The sequence below is a fragment of the Trachypithecus francoisi genome, unplaced genomic scaffold (genome assembly GCF_009764315.1).
Source record: "Trachypithecus francoisi isolate TF-2019V2 unplaced genomic scaffold, Tfra_2.0 Lachesis_group5, whole genome shotgun sequence".
Classification (NCBI taxonomy): Eukaryota; Metazoa; Chordata; class Mammalia; order Primates; family Cercopithecidae; genus Trachypithecus; species Trachypithecus francoisi.
In genome coordinates this window covers 53,885,524-53,910,208 of record NW_022681470.1, presented here as the reverse complement: position 1 = coordinate 53,910,208, position 24,685 = coordinate 53,885,524, and the positions used below count along the sequence as shown (strand labels likewise).

At 37.0% G+C, this 24,685-nt stretch overlaps 2 protein-coding genes across 2 annotated transcripts in view; one reads left to right on the top strand and one right to left on the bottom strand.

The window, feature by feature from the left end:
* Positions 1 to 18,575, bottom strand: part of CRB1 (crumbs cell polarity complex component 1) — a 281,276-nt gene extending 262,701 nt beyond the window's left edge. Inside the window, exons 1-3 of the mRNA XM_033196012.1 lie at positions 18,483 to 18,575; positions 11,527 to 11,685; positions 4,405 to 4,500 (exon numbers count right to left, since the gene is read on the bottom strand). The gene's annotated coding sequence lies outside the window, so the exon portion shown is untranslated. The remainder of the gene's footprint in view (positions 1 to 4,404; positions 4,501 to 11,526; positions 11,686 to 18,482) is intronic.
* Positions 18,576 to 18,755: 180 nt separating this feature from the next.
* The window catches only part of ZBTB41 (zinc finger and BTB domain containing 41), a 55,469-nt gene continuing 49,539 nt past the window's right edge, over positions 18,756 to 24,685 (top strand). The window contains exons 1-2 of the mRNA XM_033196222.1: positions 18,756 to 18,847; positions 19,480 to 20,716. Of these exons, the coding sequence (XP_033052113.1) occupies positions 19,597 to 20,716 (1,120 nt within the window). The 5' untranslated portion in view covers positions 18,756 to 18,847; positions 19,480 to 19,596. The remainder of the gene's footprint in view (positions 18,848 to 19,479; positions 20,717 to 24,685) is intronic.

Genomic DNA, 24,685 nt, shown 5'->3' with positions numbered 1-24,685 from the left:
TTATTCCTTTTCCTTTTTGCAATCAATTTTAGTTAATTTTTTTTTCTTTCAACCTCTCCATGTTAAGTAGTAGGTCAGACTCACAAAGGAGAACAAAGAGGATGACTTGTATCTACTGGAGGAAATGTACTAATCAGAAAAACACACAGAAAAAATTATAGCTATGTTAAGTGTTACCAAGAAGAGGTATGCAGTTTCATGAAAACATGTGACTGGGTCATTATCCTAGTTAGAGAAGTTAACAAAAGCTTCCCTAAAGAAGAGATGAACTCTTCTTATGGAAGGATGAAAATATGTAAGAGAGTGAGTGCCACTGACACAGAGATAGTACTACAAAACCGTTTGTGAGGAGAGAACAAGCTATCTGACTTACAGGTAGTAAAAGAAGGTCACTGGCTGGAGCACAGAGAGAGGGAAGCATGGTATAAAACTTAGAGGTAAGTGCAGTTTGGATCACACAAGTTTTGTTGAGAATTTTGGTGTGTATCTTAAAACCAAATGGAAGCCATTCAAATGCTTCAGCAGAGGTAAGAGGAGTAACGTGAGGATATCTGCATTTGAAATCTTACTCCTCTACATATTCTCTGCGTGACATCACTTCGGACAAGTTTCTCAATCTCTCTTAGCCTCATCTGTGAAATGACAAGAATAGTCATTACATTAGCAGTCATATAAGAAGTAGTATTGGTAATAAAAGGTAAGCTTTATGGACCTGGCACTAGACACTGTTCTCAGTGTCTCATGGATTGTCTCTTTTAATCCTCTGTGATGTACATACTATTACTATCAGCCCTAATTTTCAAGTGAAGAAAATAAGGCACAAAAATCAAGTGAAAGAAACAAAACAGTAAGTGGTGGATTATCTATTTCATAGGATTTTGTGAAGATTAAAAGTGTTGTTAGACTAAACTAGTTACCACAGAATTCAGGACATAGTAAGCATTTGATAAACCTTATTGTACTTGAGGTTCCAGTTTCAAATAAAATTATGAGTCAGATTTTTAAAAACATTATCCAAGGTTGAATTCTCATCAATGACAATTTCTTTTTCTTGTGGCCAATTTTGTCATACTCATGTCTTATACTTATTTTTAAACACATTATGAGTCTTTTCAGTGGCCATGACTAACCTACGAGCACTTCCAATTCACTTGGGCTTCCATAGCACTTGTTAGCTACATGGGCTTTAGTCTTCTTATTGTCTATGCCTCAACAACCCTGTCCTACTCTACCTATCAAGCCTTTCCACTGCACTTGCTGCTATGGTAAATCTGTTTTCCTAACTCTAACTTCTGCACTAAATATTCCTTCCAACTTCTAGCCTTAACTCAAACTTGTTATTCCCTAAGGGTATTGCTTTTCCTGCAGCTGCTCAAATAGTTGTTTCCTACTACACATCCCTCCTTTCCTTGTTCCCCAGTACTACTTCCAGTCCACTATTCCTTCAAATTAATGTAAAAATAAATTAGCTCCTTTGAAGCCCATGTGTCTGCCTATATCATATCCTGCTCTCCTATAACCTGCCATCCACAAACCTTGTATCATCCACATCCAAGGGACTTTTACATGTACACAGCCCACACAAGGTCCTTTTCTCTTGGGGTTATGAATCCAACTTCACTGACCTCCACATTTATTCCACTCAAGTGAAACACCAGAGTAGGTGTCATCAATAGGGCCTATGGGCCAAATTGAGGATAAACATGTTGTTTTGTTTGGACTAGGAAATTTAAAAATATAAACTTTACATGACTGGCAAATCCATACTCATATATGAGAATCTCAAAAAAGGCACTTTCTTCACTAATTATATAAATGAGTTTGAGCAATCACCCAGTACCCTTCAATCTCAAATTACTCTCTCAAGGTTTCTATTGTATAACCCAACTAGAATAAAAAAAAAAAGGTCTTGCCAGTAGCAGAGTACTTCCTGACACAACATCAAGTTTTGAGAATCATTGTGTTTCATGATAAACTGACGTACCTTTCTTGTTCCTTCCCTGGCATAGGTGGCAAGCTCTGATTTTGACTCTAAAGTCTAGAAGAGTCTGTAAGCACTATGACATCATCTGCTCTCTTTATGGAACTTTTAACAATTTTTTTATTATAAAAATACATGTTTAAAATAGAAGAGCCAAAATTTTTTTTTAATTGAAGAAAAGAAAATCTTATATCACCCCCACTACACAGAGACAACCTCTGTTAATATTGGGGTGCAATGTCTTCCCATCTTTACTCAGTGCAATTCCATCCTATGTATGTGATCATGCCCTATGGGCAACAAGTACTATTTGTTTTCACATAAAAAGTATTAGGTAAGTATTTTTCTATATTGTTACAGTCTCTTAGAATATATTGTTTTGAGATCTAGTTCATGTATCGTAAAGTTCACCATTTTAATATGTGCAATTTGATGGATTTTAGTATGTTTGTGAGGTTGTGCAAAATGACCACTATCTAATTTTAGAATAGTTTCATCACCTCCAAAAAACCCATACCCAATAGCAGTAATTCCTCATTCTCCTCTCTCTCTATCCCCTACGAACTACTAATCTACTTTCCAACTCTATAAATTTGTATTCTGGACATTTTATGTAAACAGATTCAAACTATATGTGGTCTTTTGTGTTTTATTTCTTTCTCTTAGTATGTTTTCAAAGTTCATCCATGTTGTAGCATGTGTCAGTACTTTATTCCTTTTTATGGCTGAATAATATTTATTTGCATGGATATATCAAATTTTGTTTTTCCATTCATCAGTTGATGGACATTTGCATTGTTTCCAATTTGAGGCTGCTATAAATAATGCAGCCATCACTTATGTACAAGTTTTTGTGTGAACATGTGCTTTCAATTCTCTTAGGCATACACACAGGAGAAAAATTTCTGGGTCACATGTTTAGTGCTGAGGAACTGACAATCTGTTTTCCAAAATAGGTGCATCATTTTATATTCTCACCAACAACAATTTTTAAATTACAGCCATCTTAGTAGGTATGAAATGGTACTTTATTGTGATTTTGGTTTGTATTTCCATCCATAAGTACTAACGATATTGAGCATCTTTTCACGTGTTTATTGGCATTCATACATCTTTGGAAAAATATTTCAATTCGATGTACACTTTAAAAATTGGGTTGTTTTTTATTGTGGACTTGTAAGAGTTCTTTATATATTCTAGATAGTAGATTCTTATCAGATTTATGATTTTCAAATATTTTCTCCCATTCTGTGGGTTGTCTTTTCATTTTCTTGAGAATGTTCTTTCTTTATGGGACTTTTATGAGATGAAGGGCTTGAATGTCACTTTATAACCATGCTTTCCTCAGTTGGTCTTTCTCTGAAGATGATAGAGTAAATGTTTCTCACAAATCACAAGGAACTGTCTTCATTCCTGAACTATGGCAGCTGACACACCTGTAGGTCTTTCAAAGGAGCCTGTAGTCCCTCTTCAGTTTTGACCTCATTGCAGTACACTATTATTCTCTTAACTACTATGATATTTGAGTACTAGTTTCTAAAATTTCCATTGCCCTAATTTAAATAAATAATCTAGCTCTATATTCTTTTGAATCACAATTAATTTTTAGTGAAGGTAAATATCACGCCAGGATTTATAATAATTTTGGATTCCTCCAGTGAAAAACTTGTATCTTCACACTAACTTAAGGGTAAAAGAGTAGCTCAATATCAGCAAGATGCAATATTATAGTATACTTCTGGCTTCTCATTAATGTATAATTGACAACTTCCAACTAGTTTATTTATTCAAAACTATTTACTGGCTTATTATCAGGATCTATACATTTTACTAGTTGTTAAGGATACAGACATAAATAGAATATGGCTTCTGTCCTCATAGATATTTTGGTTCCATAGGTGAGTAGGCAAGCAACCATGTAATATGGGAGCTATAGTGTTCTGAGAGCAAATAAAAGGGGGACATTAGCCTGTATTTGAATGCACAGCAAACTTCTTCAAGGAGAAAATGCCTAATCTGAAACTACTTGAATAGATGAATAGGACTATACCAACATGGGGGTAAAGTGAACATACTAGAGAAAAAAATATTCTAAGGAAAGGAAACTCTACATTCAGAAGGCCAGATGGGGGGCAAAAGAGCATGCTGTTAAGTTTAAGAAATCTAAAGATGTTCCAACTCTTGGTTAATATGATTAAGTAAAAACTGACAAGCAATTTAAGGATATTTAAATCAAAATAGATGCTCCCATTGCAAAGAAAAATGCAGATATATATTCCAGTAGATTAAACTGAGATCTAGTTACATTCTTTATGTCATTGATATAAATGATGTATGACTGGATTAATGGGAAAAGTTCTGAGATGCAATAACCTCTGGGGTCCTTTCAACTTTTATTTAGAAAGAAGGTTTAATTGACTCACAGTTCTGCACGGCTAGGAAGGCCTCAGGAAACTTACAATCATGTTGGAAAGGAAGCAAACACGTTCTTCTTTACATGGTGGCAGGAGAAAGAAGTGCTGGGTAAAAGGGGGAAAACTCCCTTATAAAATCATCAGGTATCATGAGAACTCATTCACAATCAGGAAAACAGCAGGGAGGTAACTGCCTTGCTGATTAAATTACCTCCCACCGGGCACAATGGCTCATGCCTGTAATTCTAGCACTTTGGGAGGCCAAGGCGGGTGATCACTTGAGGTTGGGGCTTTGAGACCAGCCTGACCAACATGGAGAAACTCTGTCTCTTTCTACAAAATTAGACAGCATGGTGGCACATGCCTGTAATCCCAGCTACTCAGGAGGCTGAGGCAGGAAGATTGCTTGAACCTGGGAGGCAGAGGTTGTGGTGAGCCAAGATCACGCCATTGCACTCCAGCCCGGGCAACAAGAGTGAAACTGTGTCTCAAAAAAACAAACAAACAAAAAATTATCTCCTGCTGGGTCCCTCCCATGACACTTGCGGATTACGGGAACTACAATTCAAGATGAGATTTTGGTAGGCACACAACCAAACTATACACTATACCAATGGCCATTATTATGCTGATGTACATTCTTTCTGTATCTAATTTGTTGAGAGTTTTTATCATTGAAGAATGTTGAGTCTTGTCAAATACTTTTTCTGCCTCTATTGAAATGATCATGCTTTTTCCTTCATTCTGTTAATGTATCACTTTTATGTTGAGCCATTCTTGAATCTCAGGAATAAATATCACTTGATCAAGGCTTGTGATCCTTTTAATATGTTTTTGAATTCAATTTGCCAGTTTTTTGTTTTGTTTTTAGGATTTTTGTATCTATGTTCATCAGGGATATTAGCCTGTAACTGTTTTCTTTCTTTTTTTTTTTTCCTGCTGTATCCTGCCTGGTCTGGCTTTGGTATCAGGGTAATATGGGCTCATGAAAAGAGTTCAGAGGTATTCCTTTCTCTTCGAGTTTTTGGAGAATTTGAGAAGGATTAGTATTAATTGTTCTTTAAATATTGGTAGTATTTACTAGTGAAAGTTCTGGTCCTGGACTTTTCTTTGTTGTGAGGTTTTTCATTACTAATTCAACTCTTTACTTGTTTTCTTATTTTAGTTCAGATCAGACTTTTTTACATGATTCAGCTTTGATTAGTTGTATGCTTATAGAAATTTATCCATTTCTTCTAAGCTATCCAACTTATCAGTGTATAGTTGTTCACAGTATAGTCATCCCTCAGGATCCACAGGGGATTTGTTCCAGGACCACCCATGGATACCAAAATCCACACATACTCAAGTCCCGGAGTAGGCCGCGAGAACTTGTGAATATTAAAATTTGGTCCTTCATATAAGAAGGTTTTGCATCCCATGAATGCTCTTATTTTCCATTCATGTTTGGTTTCAGATGCTGAACTCATCCATATGGAGGGCAGACTGTATTTATTGAAAAAAAAAATCCACATGTAAGTGGACTCACGCAGTTCAAAGCCATGTTGTTTAAGGATCAACTGTAGTCTCTTGCAATCTTTTGTTTTTCTGTGGTGTCAAATGTAATGTTTCCTGTTTCATTTCTGGTTTTGAGTCTTCTCTATTGTTTTCTTAGTCTAGCTAAAGGTTTGCCAACATTGTTTTTTCTCCCTCGCAAAAAAAAAAAAAAAAATACACACAACTTTTAGTTTCATTGCTTTTTTTCTAGCATCTATTTCATTTATTTTGGCTCTTATCTTTATCATCTTCTTCCTTCTGCTAGCCCAAACAATAACTTTAGGCTTAGCTTGTTCTTTCTTTTCTACTTCTTTGAGGTGGAAAGTTAGGTTGTTCGAGAGTTTTCTTTTTTCTTAATGTAGGTGTTTATAAGTTTCACTCTTAGAACTGCTTTTGCTGTATTCTGTAAGTTTTGCTGTGTTGTGTTTCCATTTTAGTTTGCAGCAATATATTTTTTAATTTCCCTTTTGACTTTTCTTTTTTGAACCATTGGTTGTTCAGGAGTGTGTTGCTTAATCTCCATATGTTTGTAAATTTTTCAATATTCTCCCTGTTATTGATTCTAGTTTCATACCATTTCAATTGGAAAAAGTACTTGGTATAACATCAAGCTTTTCAAATTTTAGAAGATTTGTTTGTGGCCAAATGTATGATCTATCCTAGAAAATGTTTTTAAAAAAGAGCTTCAGTCTTGTGTTTGGTGACTGAATTCTGGTATGCTTTTACTCAAGGCCAAGGCTTTCTGAGTTACATGGGATTTTTATTAGGACCCTTCCTTTTTTGAGGTCCTTATAACTTTAATTTTTATGTTTCTGTCTCATAAGTCTAGGGATCTGCACTGCTCGTCTCATCAGCCTTTCAGCAGCTGCTTTCTAAGCAGTAACTATTTTTAGGTAGAAGCTCACCCAAATACCAGGATATCTTTTTGTGGCTCTTTCTTCTTGCAGATCATGTCAACACAATTCCTTACACATAGACTTTGTAGTTCTTCTGTGAGAAGAGTTGGGCTGAATCACTTAATACACTATTACTTATACTGGAACTTCTCCATGCAAATTTACAAATTTTTTATATTGTTGATTTAACTTTTTTTTGCCTTAATTACTTGTGAATTCTGATTCGTGAGAAATGCTATTTCCCATTTTACTGTTATTTAGAAGTCTGTTTGCATTTTGGTATAGTACTTACATAGTTTCAATTTTTACACTGAAACCTTTGATCCATTTGGAATTTCTCTAGATCTATTGAGAAGTTTATACGAAAATTTTATTTGTGATGTTCACCTCTTTATCCATTCTCATTTTCAGGATTGTCTATCTTTTTGCCATGGACTTGAAATTTTATCTTTTTATATAGTAAATTTGCCTGTAAATTTGTATTCATTTATGAATTTTCTATTGTTTTGTTTCATTGTATGTCTCTGTTCATGTGTCTGGGTGACACTCTTTTTTAATGGCTTTATTTAGGCTTGTCATACAGTACTCTGTGTACATTTAAAGTGTATAATGTGTATAACTTGCTCAGTTATGACATATGTACACCCTGATTAAACCATCACTATAATCAAAGTAATGAACAAAAGTTTTCTTGTGCCCTTTTGTAATTTATCATTCTTCCCCTACCCTTGTCCTCCAGCTGTCTCCATACAACAAACTGATTGGCTTTCTGCTATTATAACTTGCAGTTTCTAGAATTTTGATCAGATAGAAGAGTCCTTTTATATTTTACTCAACAAGTTATTTTGTGACTCACCTATGTTGTTACTTTTATCATCAATTTGCTCTATTATTTGTGTAGTAGTAATATTTTATTATACAAATATACAAATTATTTATCCATTTATCTGTTTTTGGACATTTGGGTTGTTTCCAATGTTTGGCTATTACAAGTAAATCTGTCATGATCTTTTGTGTATATAAGACTGTACAGATATACACTTTCATTTCTCTTCAGTAAGGATGGAATGGTTAGTTTGTATGTATGTGCAAGTTTAATGTTTTTGGAAATTGCTCAACTATTTTCCAAAGTGCTATAAGTTCCCACTCCCACCAGAAGTGTATGAGATTTTCAGTTTATCTATGTCCTCATAAACACTTGATATTGCTTGTCTTTATACTTTCAGTTATTCTAATGGATGTATAGTGGTATCTCATTGTGGTTTTAATTTACATTTTCCTTAAAATGCAAATTAAAGATAAAAAAGATCTTTCCCTGTGCTCATCTTCTTTGATGAAGTATCGATTTAAATATTTTGTCCATTTTATATTAGTATATATGTTTTGTCACATTGATTAGTTAAGAGTTCTTTTTATATTCTAGATACAAGTTCTTTGCCAGATATATGCTTGCCAAATGTCTTTTACCAATGTGTGGCTTGCTTTTTTATTTTCTTAACATTGTCTTTTGAAAAGAAAAAAATTTTAATATTGATGAATTTCAATTTATTGATGTCTTTAAATCTATAGATTAATTTGATAACAATTAACATATTCATAATACTGTTTTTTCCAATCTATGAATATGGTATACTATTGTCTGAAATGACCACCAAATTTGATGAGTTGAAACCTAATCCCCTTTGTGGTGGCATTAAGAGGCAGGGTCTTTTGGGAAGTGATTTTCATGAGAGGTCCACCTTATAAAAGAACCAGAGGTAATTGGTTTAGCCCTTCTGCCTTCTGCCACATGAGCACACAATGTTCACCTCTTCTGCCATGTGAGAAAACAGCAAGAAAGCCCTCACCAGACACTGAATGCTGGTCCCTTGATCTTGGACTTCCCAGACTTCAGAACTGTGAGGAATAAATTTCTATTGTATGTAAGTTACCCATTCTGTGGTGTTTTGTTACAGTGGCACAGGAAGCACATTTCTTCAATTATTAAGTCTTCTTAATTTCTCTGAAGTCTGTTTTAGAGGTGGTGGTTAGGAAACAATGGCTGTTCGTATGCCAAATCCAACCCGTGGTTTATTTGGTGTGGTTCACAAAATAAGAATAATTTTTAGAGTTTTAACGCATTGTTAGAATGCAGAAGAAAGTGGGATAAACACTAAAATATTTCATAGTTGCTTCTTATAAAAAAGTTTTCCAGTTTCTGTCATAGAGAATTGTATATAAATCTTGAATATAATTCATCAAACTCATTTCCAGGTATTCTACATTTCTGATGCTACTGAAAAACATCTGTTTATGATTAAGCTTATTTAAAATGTAGTATTTCTGGTACAAAGTATTTGCTCAATATATATTCTATTGAATAAATGAAGAAAAACATTTTCATCTTTAGAAATAAACTTGTGAAACAGCTTGTTAAAGATGTTAAGGCCATGAGAGATCAGCAAAAGGAAGACACTGGAAAGAGATTCTAGAGTGTGTAGCTCCCCTTTCTTTCTTGACCTTCTGCAGACTATACTCTCCTATGGGCTCTTGTCTCATCTGTTACTTTCTCTAACAAAAACTTCTGGCATCTTAGAGACATGGTTGTTGGTGCTACATGAATGAAGAAATCCTATGACATTGTTTTCAAGTTTTATTTTCTTAATTTTCATTGCTGTTGTGTTAGTCATGTTTTTCCAGAGAAGCAGAAGCAATAGGCTAGATAGGCAGACTGATTGTTTGATTGACTGGAAGGAATTGGCTCACATGACTGTGGGGGTTGTCCAGTTTGAAATCCATGGGACAGGTCCACAGATGGGAAATCCTCATAAGAGTTGATGTTCCAGTCTTGAGACTGAATTCCACAGGACAGCAAGCTGAAAACTCAGGTAGGGTTTCTACCTTGAATTCCTGGAGAGAATTTCTTTTTCTTCATGAAAACTGTGTTGCTCTTAAGGCCTTCAACTGATTGAATGAGGTCTACCACATTATGGAGGGTAATTTTCTTTACTCAAAGTCTACTTATTTGCCTGTTAATCACATATAAAACACCCCTCCACAACAACATCCTCAGGATGTTTGACCCCATAATTGGGTACCACAGCCTAGCCAAGTTGACAAAATGAACCATCACAGTTGTTATAGGTAAATACTATTTTATTTTGTACTTCAATATTATATCCTGCAACTTCATTAACTAATAATTTCTCCATATGGAAAAAAAATTGGTGAATAGGGGGCAGGACTAACTTACAGCTCCCACTTGGATGGACAGAGCAGTGTGTGGAGGCTCACATAGTGAACTTTTGCTCCAGGAACTACTATAGGAACATGCCAGGAAAGCTGAGAGAATCCACAGACCCTTTGAAGGAAGCAGATAGCTGCCCCGGGAGACAGTGGAAAAACTGTGAATCCCCAAAGTGTGAACGTGTAAAAGTGGGATCATCTGCCTCCAAATACCTACCCCTACTGGGGAACCTGAAGGTCCAGGTCACAGGAGAAGGATTTGGACTTACACGGAGCTGAGACAAATTTAGAGAGCTGAGCGAAATACGGGAGTAGAAGACGCAGCCCTATGCACACTCTTGGTCCCCAGGGAAGCCATTTCTGACTTTGTCTCACAGGGGTTTTTGGAAAGGGCTGCCAGGGGGACTGGGAAAAGACCACAGGAGAGGTCAGGTGTTGTGGTTCCACACCTGTAATCCCAGCACTTTGGGAGGTTGGGGCAGGCAGATAACCTGAGGTAAGGAGTTCAAGACCAGCCTGGCAAACATGGGGAAACCCTGTCCCTCCTAAAAATACAAAAAATTAGCCAGGCATTGTGGCACTTGCCTGTAGTCCCAGCTACTCAGGAGGCTGAAGCAGGAGAACTGCTTGAGCCTGGGAGGTGGAGGTTGCAGTGAGTCAAGATCGCCACCACTGCACTCCAGTCTGGGCGACAAAGTGAGACTCTGTCTCAAAAAAACCAAACCAAACCAAACCAAACCAAACCAAAACAAAACAAAACAAAAATGGCAAGAGAAGGAAACTTCCAGCTGAACAATTTTGATTGAATGCAAAGTTTCTGGACAGAACTTGGGAGAGGGAGCAAATCGGGAGTCTAGACACAGCACAGCAGCTGAGGCATGCAGGGAGGCATGAAACCTGAAAGCTCTGCTTGCTTTCTCAGTTGGGAGGCTGGTAGCCTAGGGCAAGTTCTCAGCCCTGCTCACATGCCATCTGGAAATAAATTCAGTGCTGTTAGTGGGGCATGGTGGGAGTGAGACTGGCCTTTTGGGCTGTGTGGGAGCCGGGTAAGGTCTGTAAGTGCCGGCTTTCCCCCACTTTCTTGGTGAACTACATGCAGCAAAGGCAGCCATAATCCCCCTGGGAACGTAACTCCATTGGCGTGAGAACCACACCCCCATCCCTACAGCAGCCATGGCAAACCCTGCCCAAGGAGAGTCTGAGTTCAGACACACCTAACCCTGTACCCACCTGATAGTCTTTCTCTACCTGCCCTGGTAGCCAAAGACAAAGGACATAGTTCCTGAGGAACTCTATGGCCCTGCCTAATACCTGAGTCTAGGGCAAGTTTTGTATCCTTCCTACACAACCGGAGGTGATGTAGTCTTGAAAGCATTATCTCCTGGCTAGAGGCCAACCAACAGAAAACCAGCACATTTAACAAAAATACAACCAAGTACCCTCACAGAATCCACTTCACTCCCCTGCTACCTACACTGGAGCAGGTGCTGGTATCCACAGCTGAGAAACCTGAAGAGAGTTCACATCACAGGACTCTGTGCAGACACTTCTGGAGCCTGGTAGCTCCACTGGGTGGCTCCATCCAGAAGAAAAATAAAAATCATTGCAGCCTGGCTCTCAGGAAACCACAAACCTAGGGGAAGGGGGAGAGCACCACATTAAGGGAGCAATCCATGGGATGGAGGAATCTGAACAGTAGCCCTTGAGCCCCAGATCTTCTCTCTAATGTAGTCTACCCAAAAGAGAAGTAACCAGAAAAACAATTCTGGTAATATGACAAAAAAAGGTTCTTTAACAACATAAAAAGATCACAGTAGCTCAACATCAATGGATCCAAACCAAGAAGAAAACTCTGAATTGCCAGAAAAAGAATTCAGAAAGTTGATTATTAAGTAATCAAGGAGGTACCAGAGAAAGGTGAAGCCCATCTTAGTGCAATATAAAAAAACATACAAGATATCAAGGGAACAACCTTCAGTGAAATAGATAGCATAAATAAAAAAAAAAAATCACAACTTCTGGAAATGAAGGACATACTTAGAGAAATGCAAAATACAATGGAAAGTCTCAGCAACAGAATTGCCCAGGTAAAAGAAAGAAATTCAGAGCTCAAAGACAAGGCTTTTGAATTAACTCAATCCAACCAAGACAAAGAAAAAATAATTTAAAAAAAGAACATAGGCCTCCAAGAAGTTTGGGATTATGTTAAATGACCAAACCTAGAAATAACTGGTGTTCCTAAGGAAGAAGAGAAATCTAAAAGTTTGGAAAACACATTTAAGAGACTAATTGAAAAAAAGTTTTCCCAGTCTTGCTAGAGATAGAGACATCCAAATACAAGAAGCTCATAGAATACCTGGGAAATTTATTGCAAAACGATCATCACCTAGGCATACAGTCATAAGGTTACCTAAAGTCAAGATGAAGTAAAGAATCTTAACAGCCATGAGGCAAAAGTATCAGGTAACTCATGAAGGAAAACCTATCAGAATAACAGTAGATTTCTCAGCAGAAACCCTACAAGCTAGAAGGGATTGGGGCCCTATCTTTATCCTCCTTAAACAAAATAACCAGCCAAGAATTTTGTATCCAGCAAAGCTAAGCTTCAAAACTGAAGGAAAGATACAGTCTTTTTTTAGGCAAACAAATGCTGAGAGAATTCACCACTACCAAGCACTACAAGAACTGCTAAAAAGAGCTCTAAATCTTGGAACAAATCCTCAAAATACACCAAAATAAAACCTCCTTAAAGCATAAATCTCACAGTACCTATAAAATAAAAACACAATGAAAAAACAAAAGCAAGGTATTCAGGCAACAAATAGCATAATGAATAGAATAGTACCTCACATCTCAATAGTACTGTTGAATGTAAATGGTCAAAATGCTCCACTTAAAAATATAGAATGGCAAAATGGATAAAAATTCATCAACCAAGTATCTGTTGTCTCCAAGAGACTCAACATATAAAGAAGGGGTGGAAAAAGATATTCCATGCAAATGGACACCAAAAGCAAGGAGGAATAGCTATCCTTATATCAGACAAAACAAACTTTAAAGCAACAGCAGTTAAAAAAGACAAAGAGGGAAATTATATAATGATAAAAGGCCTTGTCCAACAGGAAAATATCACAGTCCTAAATATATATACACCTAATACTGGAGCTCCTGCATTTACAAAACAATTACTACTAGACCTAAGAAATGAGACAGATGGCAACACAGTAATATCGGGGGACTTCAATACTCCACTGACAGCACTAAACAGGTTATCAAGACAGAAATTAAACAAAAAAATTGGATTTAAACTATACTTTAGAACAAATTGACTTAAAATGTATTTACAGAACATTCTACCCGACAACTACAAAATATATCATCAGCACATGGAACATTCTCCAAGAAAGACCATATGATAGGCCACAAAATGAGTCTCAATAAATTTAAGAAAACTGAAATTATAACAAGTGCTCTTTCAGATCACAGTGGAATAAAATTAGAAATCAGCTCCAAAAGAAACCCTCAAAACCTTGGAAATTAAATAATCTGCTCCTGAATGATCATTAGGTCAACAATGAAATCAAGATGGGAATTTAAAAATTCTCTGAACTGAACAATAATAGTGACACAACCTATCAAAACCTCTGGGATACAGCAAAAGCAGCGCTAAGAGGAAAGTTCATAGCCTTAAATGCCTAAATCAAAAAGTCTGAAAGAGCACAAATAGACAATTTAAGGTCACAGCTCAAGGAACTAAAGAAACTAGAACAAACCAAATCTAAACCCAGCAGAAGAAAAGCAGTAACAAAGATTAGAGCAGAGCTAAATGATAATGAAACAAAAAAAAAATACAAAAGATAAATAAAACAAAAGGCTGATTCTTTGAAAAGACAAATAAAATCGATAGACCACTAGTGAGGAGATTAAACAAGAAAAGGGAGAAAATCAAATTAAGCACAATTAGAGATGAAATGAGAGATATTACAACTGATACCACAGAAATACAAAAGATTATTAAAGGCTACTGGGTACATCTTTATGTGCATAAATTAGAAAACCTAGAGGAGACAGATAAATTCCTGGAAATGCACAACCCTCCCAGCTTAAACCAGGAAAAGTTAGAAACTCTGAAGGGACAAATAACAAGCAGTGACACTGAAATGGTAATTAAAAAATTGTCTACCAAAACAAAACAAAACAAAAAGTCCAGGACCAGATGGATTTGCAGCTGGATTCTATCAGACATTGAACGAGAAATTGGTACCAATCCTATCGACACTATTCCACAAGACAGAGAAAGAGGGAATCTTCCCTAAATAATTCTATGAAGTCAGTATCACCCTAATACCAAAACCAGGAAAGGATATAACAAAAAAAGAACACTACAGATCAATATCCCTGATGAAAACAGATGCAAAAATCCTCTACAACAGCACATGGAAAAGATAATCGACCATGATCCAATGGGTTTCATACCAGGGATGGTTTAACATGCACAAGTCAATAAATGTGATATACCACGTAAACAGAATTAGAAACAAAAGTCACATGATCATCTTAATAGACACAGAAAATGCATTTTACAAAAATCCAGCATCCCTTTGTGGTTAAAACTTTCAGCAAAATCGGCATAGAAGGGACATACCTTAACAAAATAAAAGCCATCCATGACATATTCACAGCCAACATTATACTGAATGGGGAAAAGTTGAAAGCATTCCCCCCGAGAACTGGAACAAAAAAACGATGCCCGCTCTCACTATTTCTATTCAACACAGTACTGGAAGTCTGAGCCAGAGCAATCAGATGAGAAAAAATAAAGGGCATCAAAATCAGTGAAGAAGTCAAACTGTTGCTGTTTGCTGATGATATGATACCTGGAAATCCCTACACATTCCTCCAAAAAGCTCTTAGAATTGATAAATGAATTAAGCAAAATTTTAGGATATAAAATTAATGTACACAAATCAGTAACTTTGCTATACACCAACAGCGTCCAAGCTGAGAATCAAATCAATAACTCAACCACCTTTACAATAGCTGCAAAAAAATAAAATAAATTTCTTAGGAATACACCTAGCCAAGGAGGTGATCCTTATCTCTCACCTATAAAAAAATCAACCCAAGATGGATCAAAGACTTAAATCTAGGATGTGAAACCATAAAAAGTCTAGAAGATAACATTGGAAAAACCCTTATAGACATTGGCTTAGGCAAAAACTTCATGACCAAGAGCCCAAAAATAAATGCAACCAAAACAAAGATAAATAGATGGGGCTTAATTAAATTAAAAGTCTCTGCACAGCAAAAGAAACAATCAGCAGAGTATACAGAGAACCCACAGAGTGGGGAAAAAACCTTAGAAATGTCTACAGGAACTCAAACAAATCAGTAAGAAAAAAACAATTCCATCAAAAAGTGGGCTAAAGACATGAATAGATAATCCTCAAAAGAAGATAAATACAAATGGCCAACAAACATGAAAAAATGCTCAACATCACTAATGATCAGGGAAATACAAATCAAAACCACAATGTGATACCACCTTAATCCTGCAAGAATGGTTATAATCAAAAAGTAAATAGATGTTGGCGGGGACATGGTGAAAAGGGAACACTTTTACACTACTGGTGGGAATGTAAACTAGTACAACCACTATGGAAAACAGTGTGGAGATTCCCTAAAGAATTACCAGTTAATCCAGCAATCCCACTCCTGAGTATCTACCCAGAGGAAAATAAGTCGTTATATGAAAAATATATTTGCATATGCAGGCTTGTAGCAGCACAATTCGCAACTGCAAAAATATGGAACCAGCCTGAATGCCCATCAATCAATGAGTGGATAAAGAAATTGTGGTATACATATGTATTATGGACTACTACTCAGCCATAAAAAGGAACGAAATAATGGCATTTGCAGCAACCTGGATTGGAGACTATTATTCTAACTGAAGTAACTCAGGAATGGAAAATTAAGTATCATATGTTCTCACTCATAAGTGGGAGCTAAACAATGAGGATGCAAAGGCATAAGAATAATACAATGGATTCTGGGAATTCAGGGAAAGGGTGGGAGGGGGGTGACGGATAAAAGGCTACACATTGGGTATAGTGTACAGTGCTTGAATGATGGGTGCACCAAAATCTCAGAAATCATCACTAAAGAACTTATTCATGTAACCAAACACCACCTGTTCCCCCAAACCTATTGAAATTAAAAAGTCAAAAATAATCCATAGGATTTAAAACAACTTTTCTAAATATCTAAATATGTCACCAACATACTTAAAACAAATGATGATAATTTTAATCTTCCTAAAACATACATTCTATTTCTGACTTATGCTTATTTCTCCTAGGTAAGGCCTCTATTAAAATATCAAGTAGGCCAGGCACCATGGCTCACACCTGTAATCCCAGCTCTTTGGGAGGCCGAGGTGGATCACCTGAAGTCAGGAGTTCGAGACTAGCCTGGCCAACATAGTGAAATCCCGTCTCTACTAAAGATACAAAAATTAGCCTGGTGTGGTGGCATGCACCTGTAGTCACAGCTACTCAGGAGGCTGAGGCAGGAGAATTGCTTAAACCTGGGAGGCAGAGGTTGCAATGAGCCAAGATAGCGCCATTGCACTCCAGCCTGGGTGACAGAGCGAGACTCTGTCTCAAAAAAGAAAAAAAAAAAAAAAGTCAAGTAATGATAGAGGGCATACTTGGTTTATTCTCAAATTCCATGGAAGTTTTCAATGTTTCATTGTGTGATATTTGCTCCATTTAAAAATTTTTCAGTAGCTTCTATTTATATTGACATTTTCTCTTCCTTGTTTGAGATTTTTAAAAAATCATGTGTTAAATTTATCAAATATTTTTCTGCATCTATTGAGATGATCAATGGTTTTTTACCTTTCATTCTGTTAATATGAAGAATTACACGTTTATTTTTAAGTGCTAACTAAATCTTCCATTCCTTTATTAAATCCAGTTTAGTTCAGTTGTCTCTCTCTCTCTCTCTCTCTCACACACACACACACACACACCACAAACACATCACTTGTAGGTCTACGATTTTTGCACCTAATTTATGAGTTTGACCTGTAATGTTCATTTCCTGCAATGTATTTTCAAGTTTGGGTATAATCATTATGCTTGTCTCATAAAATGAAATGTGACCTGCCCCTGCTAACCATTTTAAATTTTTTGAAGAGTGGGGTAAAACTGGCAATACCAAATCTTTCCAAAAGTTTCTAAACCTTTTACATATCCCAATACCCAAATTTTTGTTCTATTGGTTCTCTTTATTGTATATTTCACTATTTCATTATTTGCTCTTATCATAATTTTTTTCTATTTCTTTGCATTTATACTGTTCTATCTTGGATCAGCCCGTCTGTTTTAATAAAAAAACTTACACATTTCCATCAATGTTCTAAGTACTAATATGATGACAGCTTTCACTTCTAAATTATTCTTTTAATCTGCTTAGTTATTTTTGATAATTTTTTCATTTTTCTTTATTTCTTTAAATATACTTGTTTCTGATAATTGCCATATCTGCAGACTACCATTCTTTTTCTATCTTGGTTTTACATTTTACTCTTTTTTCAGTGTGGCTAGTTTTTGCGGGATGAGTCTCACAGGTGATATGAATCTTTGTGCAAATCCATATGAATGTGAGTTTTTGCTAGGAATTTTCATGAAAGGCTTAAAAATTTTATTTTTTCAATTCCCAAGAAAACCGGAGACGGGCAAGTTTCTTCAAAGCTTCCTCGGGTCTGCCGGTGGGGAGTCCACCTCTGCAGTTCTTCCATGGAGTGAGGCCCTTCTAGATGTCAGGCTATATGTGTATGGGAGGGACGAGCGGGTGGGGGAAAAAAAATTAGGCCACCCATACTATTTTGTCTCAGCCTTCATCTTATATTCCTTATGCCTGTAAAATCACATCCTCTAGGCCCTTGCTCTTCATAATACGGTCCTCAGATCATGATTATCAGCACCTCCTGGGACTCTCAGAAATCCAAAATCTCAGGCACTAGTTCCAAAAGTTGTCCTTGCGGATTTTTCTTTACTTTTTGTTTCGGCTTCCCTTCCTGTCCTATCAGCTTTACGCTTCTATATACGTTTTCTATTTTTTTTTTTTCTGTGTACAATGATAGGTATAATTTTTTTTTCTTAGTAATCGCGTTTAGATTTAGTCGTTTAAGTCAGAAAAATAACGAAACGAGATCAGCATCGCTGGGTTCTTTCGTACACACCAGCAGGTTAGCTGGGACTGGCTTCCGGCAGTTGCTGTTTGGTTGATTACAAACACCAGTTGATTACAAACACACCAGTTAGGATGAAATCCTTCCGTGCTACGGCACCTCTGCAAACTACTTCTAAACTCTGCGTCAATCCTCCCCTCTCCCATTGCCCTCCCTCAGCAAAGCCTCACGGTTTCGTTCGGAGTAGGCCACCGAGCCACTGCGAAAACCCGGAGTAACGGATTCGGGGTGCAGCTAGGGTCTCCAAGGGAGCACGGGGAACTTACAGAGCATGCGTAAAGCGCGGTGCGCGCACATGCGCACTCGTTCGCGCAGGGCCGCGCGCCGGTCTCTCAGGAGGGCTTGGAGGCTGCGCGAGCAGTTGACGTGTTCGGTGGCTGCGGAGGCGGCGGAGCTCTGGGAGGGGAAGGAGCGGAGGGGAGGGGAGGGGGTGGTGAGGTGGGGGGCTGAACCCGGAAGTGGGTAGGCGCAGGAGCGAGCGCGCCCAGAGTGGAGCTCAGCTGCTGGGAGCCAGCGGGGGAGCCTTGGGTTCCCGGTAATGGATCTGTGGGGCGTTTTCCCAGGGAAACTGGGTGGGAAGGGTAGCGGGATCGCCGACTACAAGCGCATTCTCCGCCTCGCCAGGGCCTGGGAAAGCTCTTCTGCTTCCTTTAGTCGTCCCTCTGGTTGACCCCACTTCTTCTCTGCGCCCCTCCTGGGGCCGTCTCTCACCGGGTGGTTTTGGCCGAGGGACGCTCTCTATTCCTGAAGAGCTGTGCCTTGCCTGCCCGAGGAAAACATGTTAATGGAGAGACTAGGATCTCGCGGCCGCCACGGCCTTATTGTCACCATCCCAGCACCCCTAAACCACGACTACAGCCTCCTCAACCCGCACAGTCAACGATCTTGGAAGACCTCTCCCATTTCTGCCAGGGTATTTTCACCCTGTTCGTGAATCAGGCCTGGAAGGTGTGCCTAGGTTCCTTTAAAATTATTCTTTTGTTGGCTGCCTTTTCTAAACCCAGCCCTCCTTGTTCTCCGCCCCAAAATCTTTGCCACGAATGAGTGTAAGCTGTGATTTTATCATCATTTAGTTATAATTAGAAGGAATTCGTTGATGATTGCCATTGGCTGATCTAGCATTGCTTTGCCATGAAGTTATTTTACGTGGTTCTCACTCTTTTGCAGACCATGAAACCCTTGGGCACGCCCCTTCAGAAGCTGTTATCCAAGACAATCTAGTTTTCCTTTATAAATCACTTAAGACACTTATGAAGTTTCTTGTTCTGAAATTGCTGTACTGCAATGAAGAAGAGGAGAAAGGTTACTTCAAATCTTGAGAAGATCCATCTAGGCTATCATAAAGATTCTTCAGAAGGAAATGTTGCAGTGGAGTGTGACCAAGTGACCTATACTCATTCTGCAGAAAGACCAACTCCTGAAGCCCTTCACTGTTATCAGGAACTTCCTCCCTCTCCAGATCAGAGAAAGCTTTTGAGTTCTTTGCAGTATAATAAGAATTTGCTAAAATATTTAAATGATGATAGGCAGAAGCAACCATCTTTTTGTGATTTGCTTATCATAGTGGAAGGAAAAGAATTTAGTGCACATAAAGTAGTCGTTGCTGTTGGCAGTAGTTATTTTCATGCGTGTTTGAGCAAAAATCCAAGCACTGATGTTGTCACCCTGGATCATGTAACACATTCAGTTTTTCAGCATTTGCTTGAATTTCTTTACACATCAGAATTTTTTGTGTACAAATATGAAATACCTCTTGTTTTAGAAGCTGCAAAATTTTTGGACATTATCGATGCAGTGAAGTTGTTAAATAACGAAAATGTTGCCTCTTTTCATTCAGAGCTAACTGAAAAGTCATCACCAGAAGAAACACTAAATGAATTAACTGGAAGACTATCAAATAATCATCAGTGCAAATTCTGTAGTAGACATTTTTGTTATAAAAAGTCTTTAGAGAATCATCTGGCTAAAACCCATAGGTCTCTTTTATTAGGGAAAAAACATGGGTTAAAAATGCTGGAGAGAAGTTTCTCCACAAGAAGGTCAAAAAGGAATCGAAAGTGCCCTGTTAAGTTTGATGACACCAGCGATGATGAACAGGAAAGTGGCGATGGGTCAGACAATTTGAATCAAGAAAATTTTGATAAGGAAAAGTCAGATAGAAATGATTCTGAGGATCCTGGAAGTGAATATAATGCTGAAGAAGATGAGTTAGAGGAGGAGATGTCAGATGAATACTCTGACATTGAAGAACAAAGTGAAAAGGATCATAATGATGCAGAAGAAGAGCCTGAGGCTGGTGATTCTGTAGGGAATATTCATGAGGGATTAACTCCAGTGGTCATTCAGAACAGCAACAAAAAAATATTGCAGTGTCCTAAATGTGATAAAACATTTGACCGAATAGGTAAGAAAAGAAAACTTGTTTTCTATCTCTAATCAAAAAGATCGCTTATAAAAAGACTGCTTACCTAGGGAGAATACTTTGGTTTTCAATAGTGTTTATCCTGTTACTTTAAATTTGTTGTGATTCAGGAATTAAGTATTTATATTAGCCTTTACTTTTCTTCATGTCCCAGTGACACATCGTTCGTTAGATCATGTATTTGATATGAAAGACTCCAGAGTGTCAATAATTATCATGTAGAGCTCTGATTTATATGCCAGTTTAATTCCAGTGATAAGTACTATTTTTAAGTCATTAAAGAAAAGTAGATTATATTACATTTAGTAATTTGTATTTTCTTTTCCCCTTGCATGGTAATATATGAGTTATAAATGTCACTTTTCCAGTATCTAGCACTATTTAATAGAAAGGGGATGTTTTAAACTATGGTGAAGGATAAAATTGAAATGAATGTAATTTAATACTGTAGATAGAGACTTTAGGAACTATCCTAGTTAGTAGCACTCTGGTTATATTATACATGTGACCTTAGCCAAAAGGCCAAGAAGCTTCGGTTGTTATAATAATGAATAAATCAATTTTTCTTCTATTGGAAAAGAATTTGTAGGAAATGTAGTCTATCATTTTAAGTTTTATGTCAGTACATATTTAATTTCAAGTTGTCTAATATTTGCTAGGTAAAGTAATTCTTGGAAGTGTCTTATGTGAACTGTTCTAATATGAACTTTTCTGTTGCAACAGTTAAGCTTCCAGATAAATTGAAGTTATGAAATCGTGAAATATATTCTACCAAATATAATGATAAAAACATTAGTGCAATCTGACCTGGTAAAGTTACTTACCCAGTTTAATATATCCCCTATGTCGTACAGTGTTACCTTACTTATGTTACTGATATAGGTGGAAATTGGTTTTATAAGGAATTGGTGATCATTTGCTGTAAAAATATGTTGCATTATATGCTGACATAACAGTGGTATCTACTTTTTGCTTTTTATAATGTTTTTTGGAATAATTTTCTCTCTGAATCATAACACTTTGGATAATCTAATTTAATAATTATTAATATTTTAACTGAGGCTGTGTGCAAACGAATAAAAAAACTTCTTCAGTAACAATTCCAAGAGCATATGTATACAAGTAAATTGTTAAAGTTAGACTGGATAAAATGCTGTTGTAGAGCTGTAAACAAATACTGTGAAGATGTGTATAGAGGTGAGAACAGCTTTTTGGGTTAAAGTATCTGAGAACATTTCATCTTTCCAATAGACTTCTTAGACTTTGTACTCTTAGTGCACGCTTCCTGTATTCTGCCTTAATTGTCTTAATTTGACTTGGAGATGAGTGAATAGGGATGAGTTCGCAAATGGTATTGTAGGTGCAACACAAATATCTCAAACCGTCCCATTGAACACTAGTCCTGTGACATGCTGTATAAAAGAAGGGTTCTGTGTTCAAGTAAGATTGGGAACTATATAATTCACAATCTATTAACTGCCCGATTCTCTAGTAAAGAAACCTGTTGATTTTGCTTAACCCAGTATTTCCTTAAATCGTTTTACCACAAGATATTCTGGAGGTACTTCTTTGAGCGTCCTAGGAGACTAGTTTTCTGCACAATTTGGGAAAACACTGCTCAAGATTGAGGTGCTAATTTACTAAGAGGAGGACATTTCGCTCCTTCCTCCCTCCCTTCTTTCCTTCCGTCCTCCCTCCCTCCCTCCCTCCCTTCCTTCTTTCCTTCCTTCCTCCCTCCCTCCCTCCCTTCTGTCCCCTTCCCTTTCCCCTTCCTTTTTTTCCAAGTTCAGCCCAGATAATTGTGGGAGTCAGTAGGTCACATTGTAGGTTTATTTCCGACTGATCTTTCTGAATGTATTTTACATTATGCCACGCTTTTACCCATTCCTCTCTTTTGTTTAGCCCTGCTGCTTGCTTTTCAAGTTTCTCATCTCTATTACCTTAGTATATCTATATCTGTCTATATCTTATTCATATATTGCTAGTTAAAAAGCATGAGTTATAGTAATATAAGACTGCTTGGGTGTTTTGGAATCCTGTTCTTGGGTGAGATACTTAACGTGTCTGTGTTTTTGTTTCCTCATAAGTAAAGTGAGATGATGCTAATGTGATGCTAATAGTACCTTCTCATGAGGTAGGGAAAGGTTATTATGAGGATTAAATGGGGTAATTCTAGGGAATCACTTAAAGTATTGCACAAAATATTAGGTGTTCTAACATATTTATTATCTCTAAGCTGCCAAACATTATTAAACAAATATGAAATGATATACTCTGTCATCAAGAATCTTAGAGTTTAATGGGTACATGAAAAAAACACAATCATGTTACAATAAAGATAATTTTATCAGGATAAGTACAGAAGACTAAGGAAATCAGGAGAAGTATCTCAGAGCAGATAGTATTTGAGCTGAGACTCAAAGAATAGGGAACACTACAAGACAGAAGGACCAGCATGTATAAAGGCATTGAGGTATGTTGTATTCTGGAAGTTGCTTGAGTGTGAGTGGTTTCAAGGTGGTCAGGTGTTATTTTCATAGAGAAAATAACAGGAGATGAAGGTGGGCAAGAAAGTGGTGGTCAGATTTTGTATGTCTTGTATACTCTACAAAGGCATATACTTTGGACAATGTAACTTAACTAGACTGGACTTTATCCAGTAGGTGATAGGGACCGTTGAAAAGAATTTTATAAAGGAAACCATGGTGTATAAGAATTTTAGAAAGATCATGGTGGCTTCAGTGTGGAGAAGAAAATTGGAAAAAGGGATGAAAAAAGAGCCAGGGAGATAAGAAGGAGCATATGACAAAGGACCAGAATGATAATATAGCTTAGACTTGGAAGATGAGTGGCATTGAGAGTGGGGCGTAGAATGAGAGTAAAGCAGAGAGTTATAATACATTGAATGTAGACTAAGTGGACTGGTGATGGGTAGAATGAAAAGAGTATTTAGCAGAAGATCCATGTGTCTTAAGTGTCCTCTCTTACCATCTTTATTATTAGAAGTACAGTTTATTTAAAAAATAACACAGGAGTTCGAGCGCCACCGTCATTATTCTCATACCATCCGCATTCCTTTTGTAGAATTTTTAAATGCCACCCCAATTTTGGGTTATTTATCTGTCTTAGATTGTGAGCCTGGGAGTTATGTATCTTACTCTTGGCTAGTATTCTTTGTAACATCTCAGGTCATTTCAAATAAATTTTTAGTAAGCAGTTGTTTATTTGAACTAAGTTGAAAAGTTGGTATCTGACTTGACTTTGGGCTTACAGCCAATTAGCGTTCTTTAACCTTCTAACTTGGCGTCTTTGGGGTTGGTTTATGAGAGATGCATAAGCTTTGAGACCTTCTGCTGGAACCATTAGTTCCACAATATGTAATCTACTAATTTGATTCCATTACTTTGCATCTTTTATCCTTTTTTCCAGTTATATTTTTCCATAGGTTACCGGCTGTCTTCTCAGCAAATTATGATGCAAATAAGAGTCCTTTGACCTTTCCCCTTACATCAAAAATGTAGTGGATAAACAGGCAAAAACAGGGAGATGACAGATGGGGTGAGAGAGAAAATTTGAATAATTCACCTTTTTTATTGTTTCCACAGAGAACTAAAATCTTTCCTTAGATTAAATTCACAGTCTCTTCTAGAGGTAGAACATGTTTTATACCTTTAAAAAAAACATGTGACTGGTGCATCCTGCAGATATTCCACTTAGTTCTTCATAGAAAAGGGTTATAACAATGGCACAACTCTCTAAGGCTAAGTATTTTAATTACATATTATTTAGAGTAACTCATATGACTATTTCAAGGTACATTTTAAGATGTAGCAATATCAGATATATAATAAACTCATCTGGTGATATTTCTCTTTGTAAAAACTGCATACAAAATCTAACATTGGTAATTTTATATGACCCATGTGGGAATAAATTCTGTATAAGGTCAAA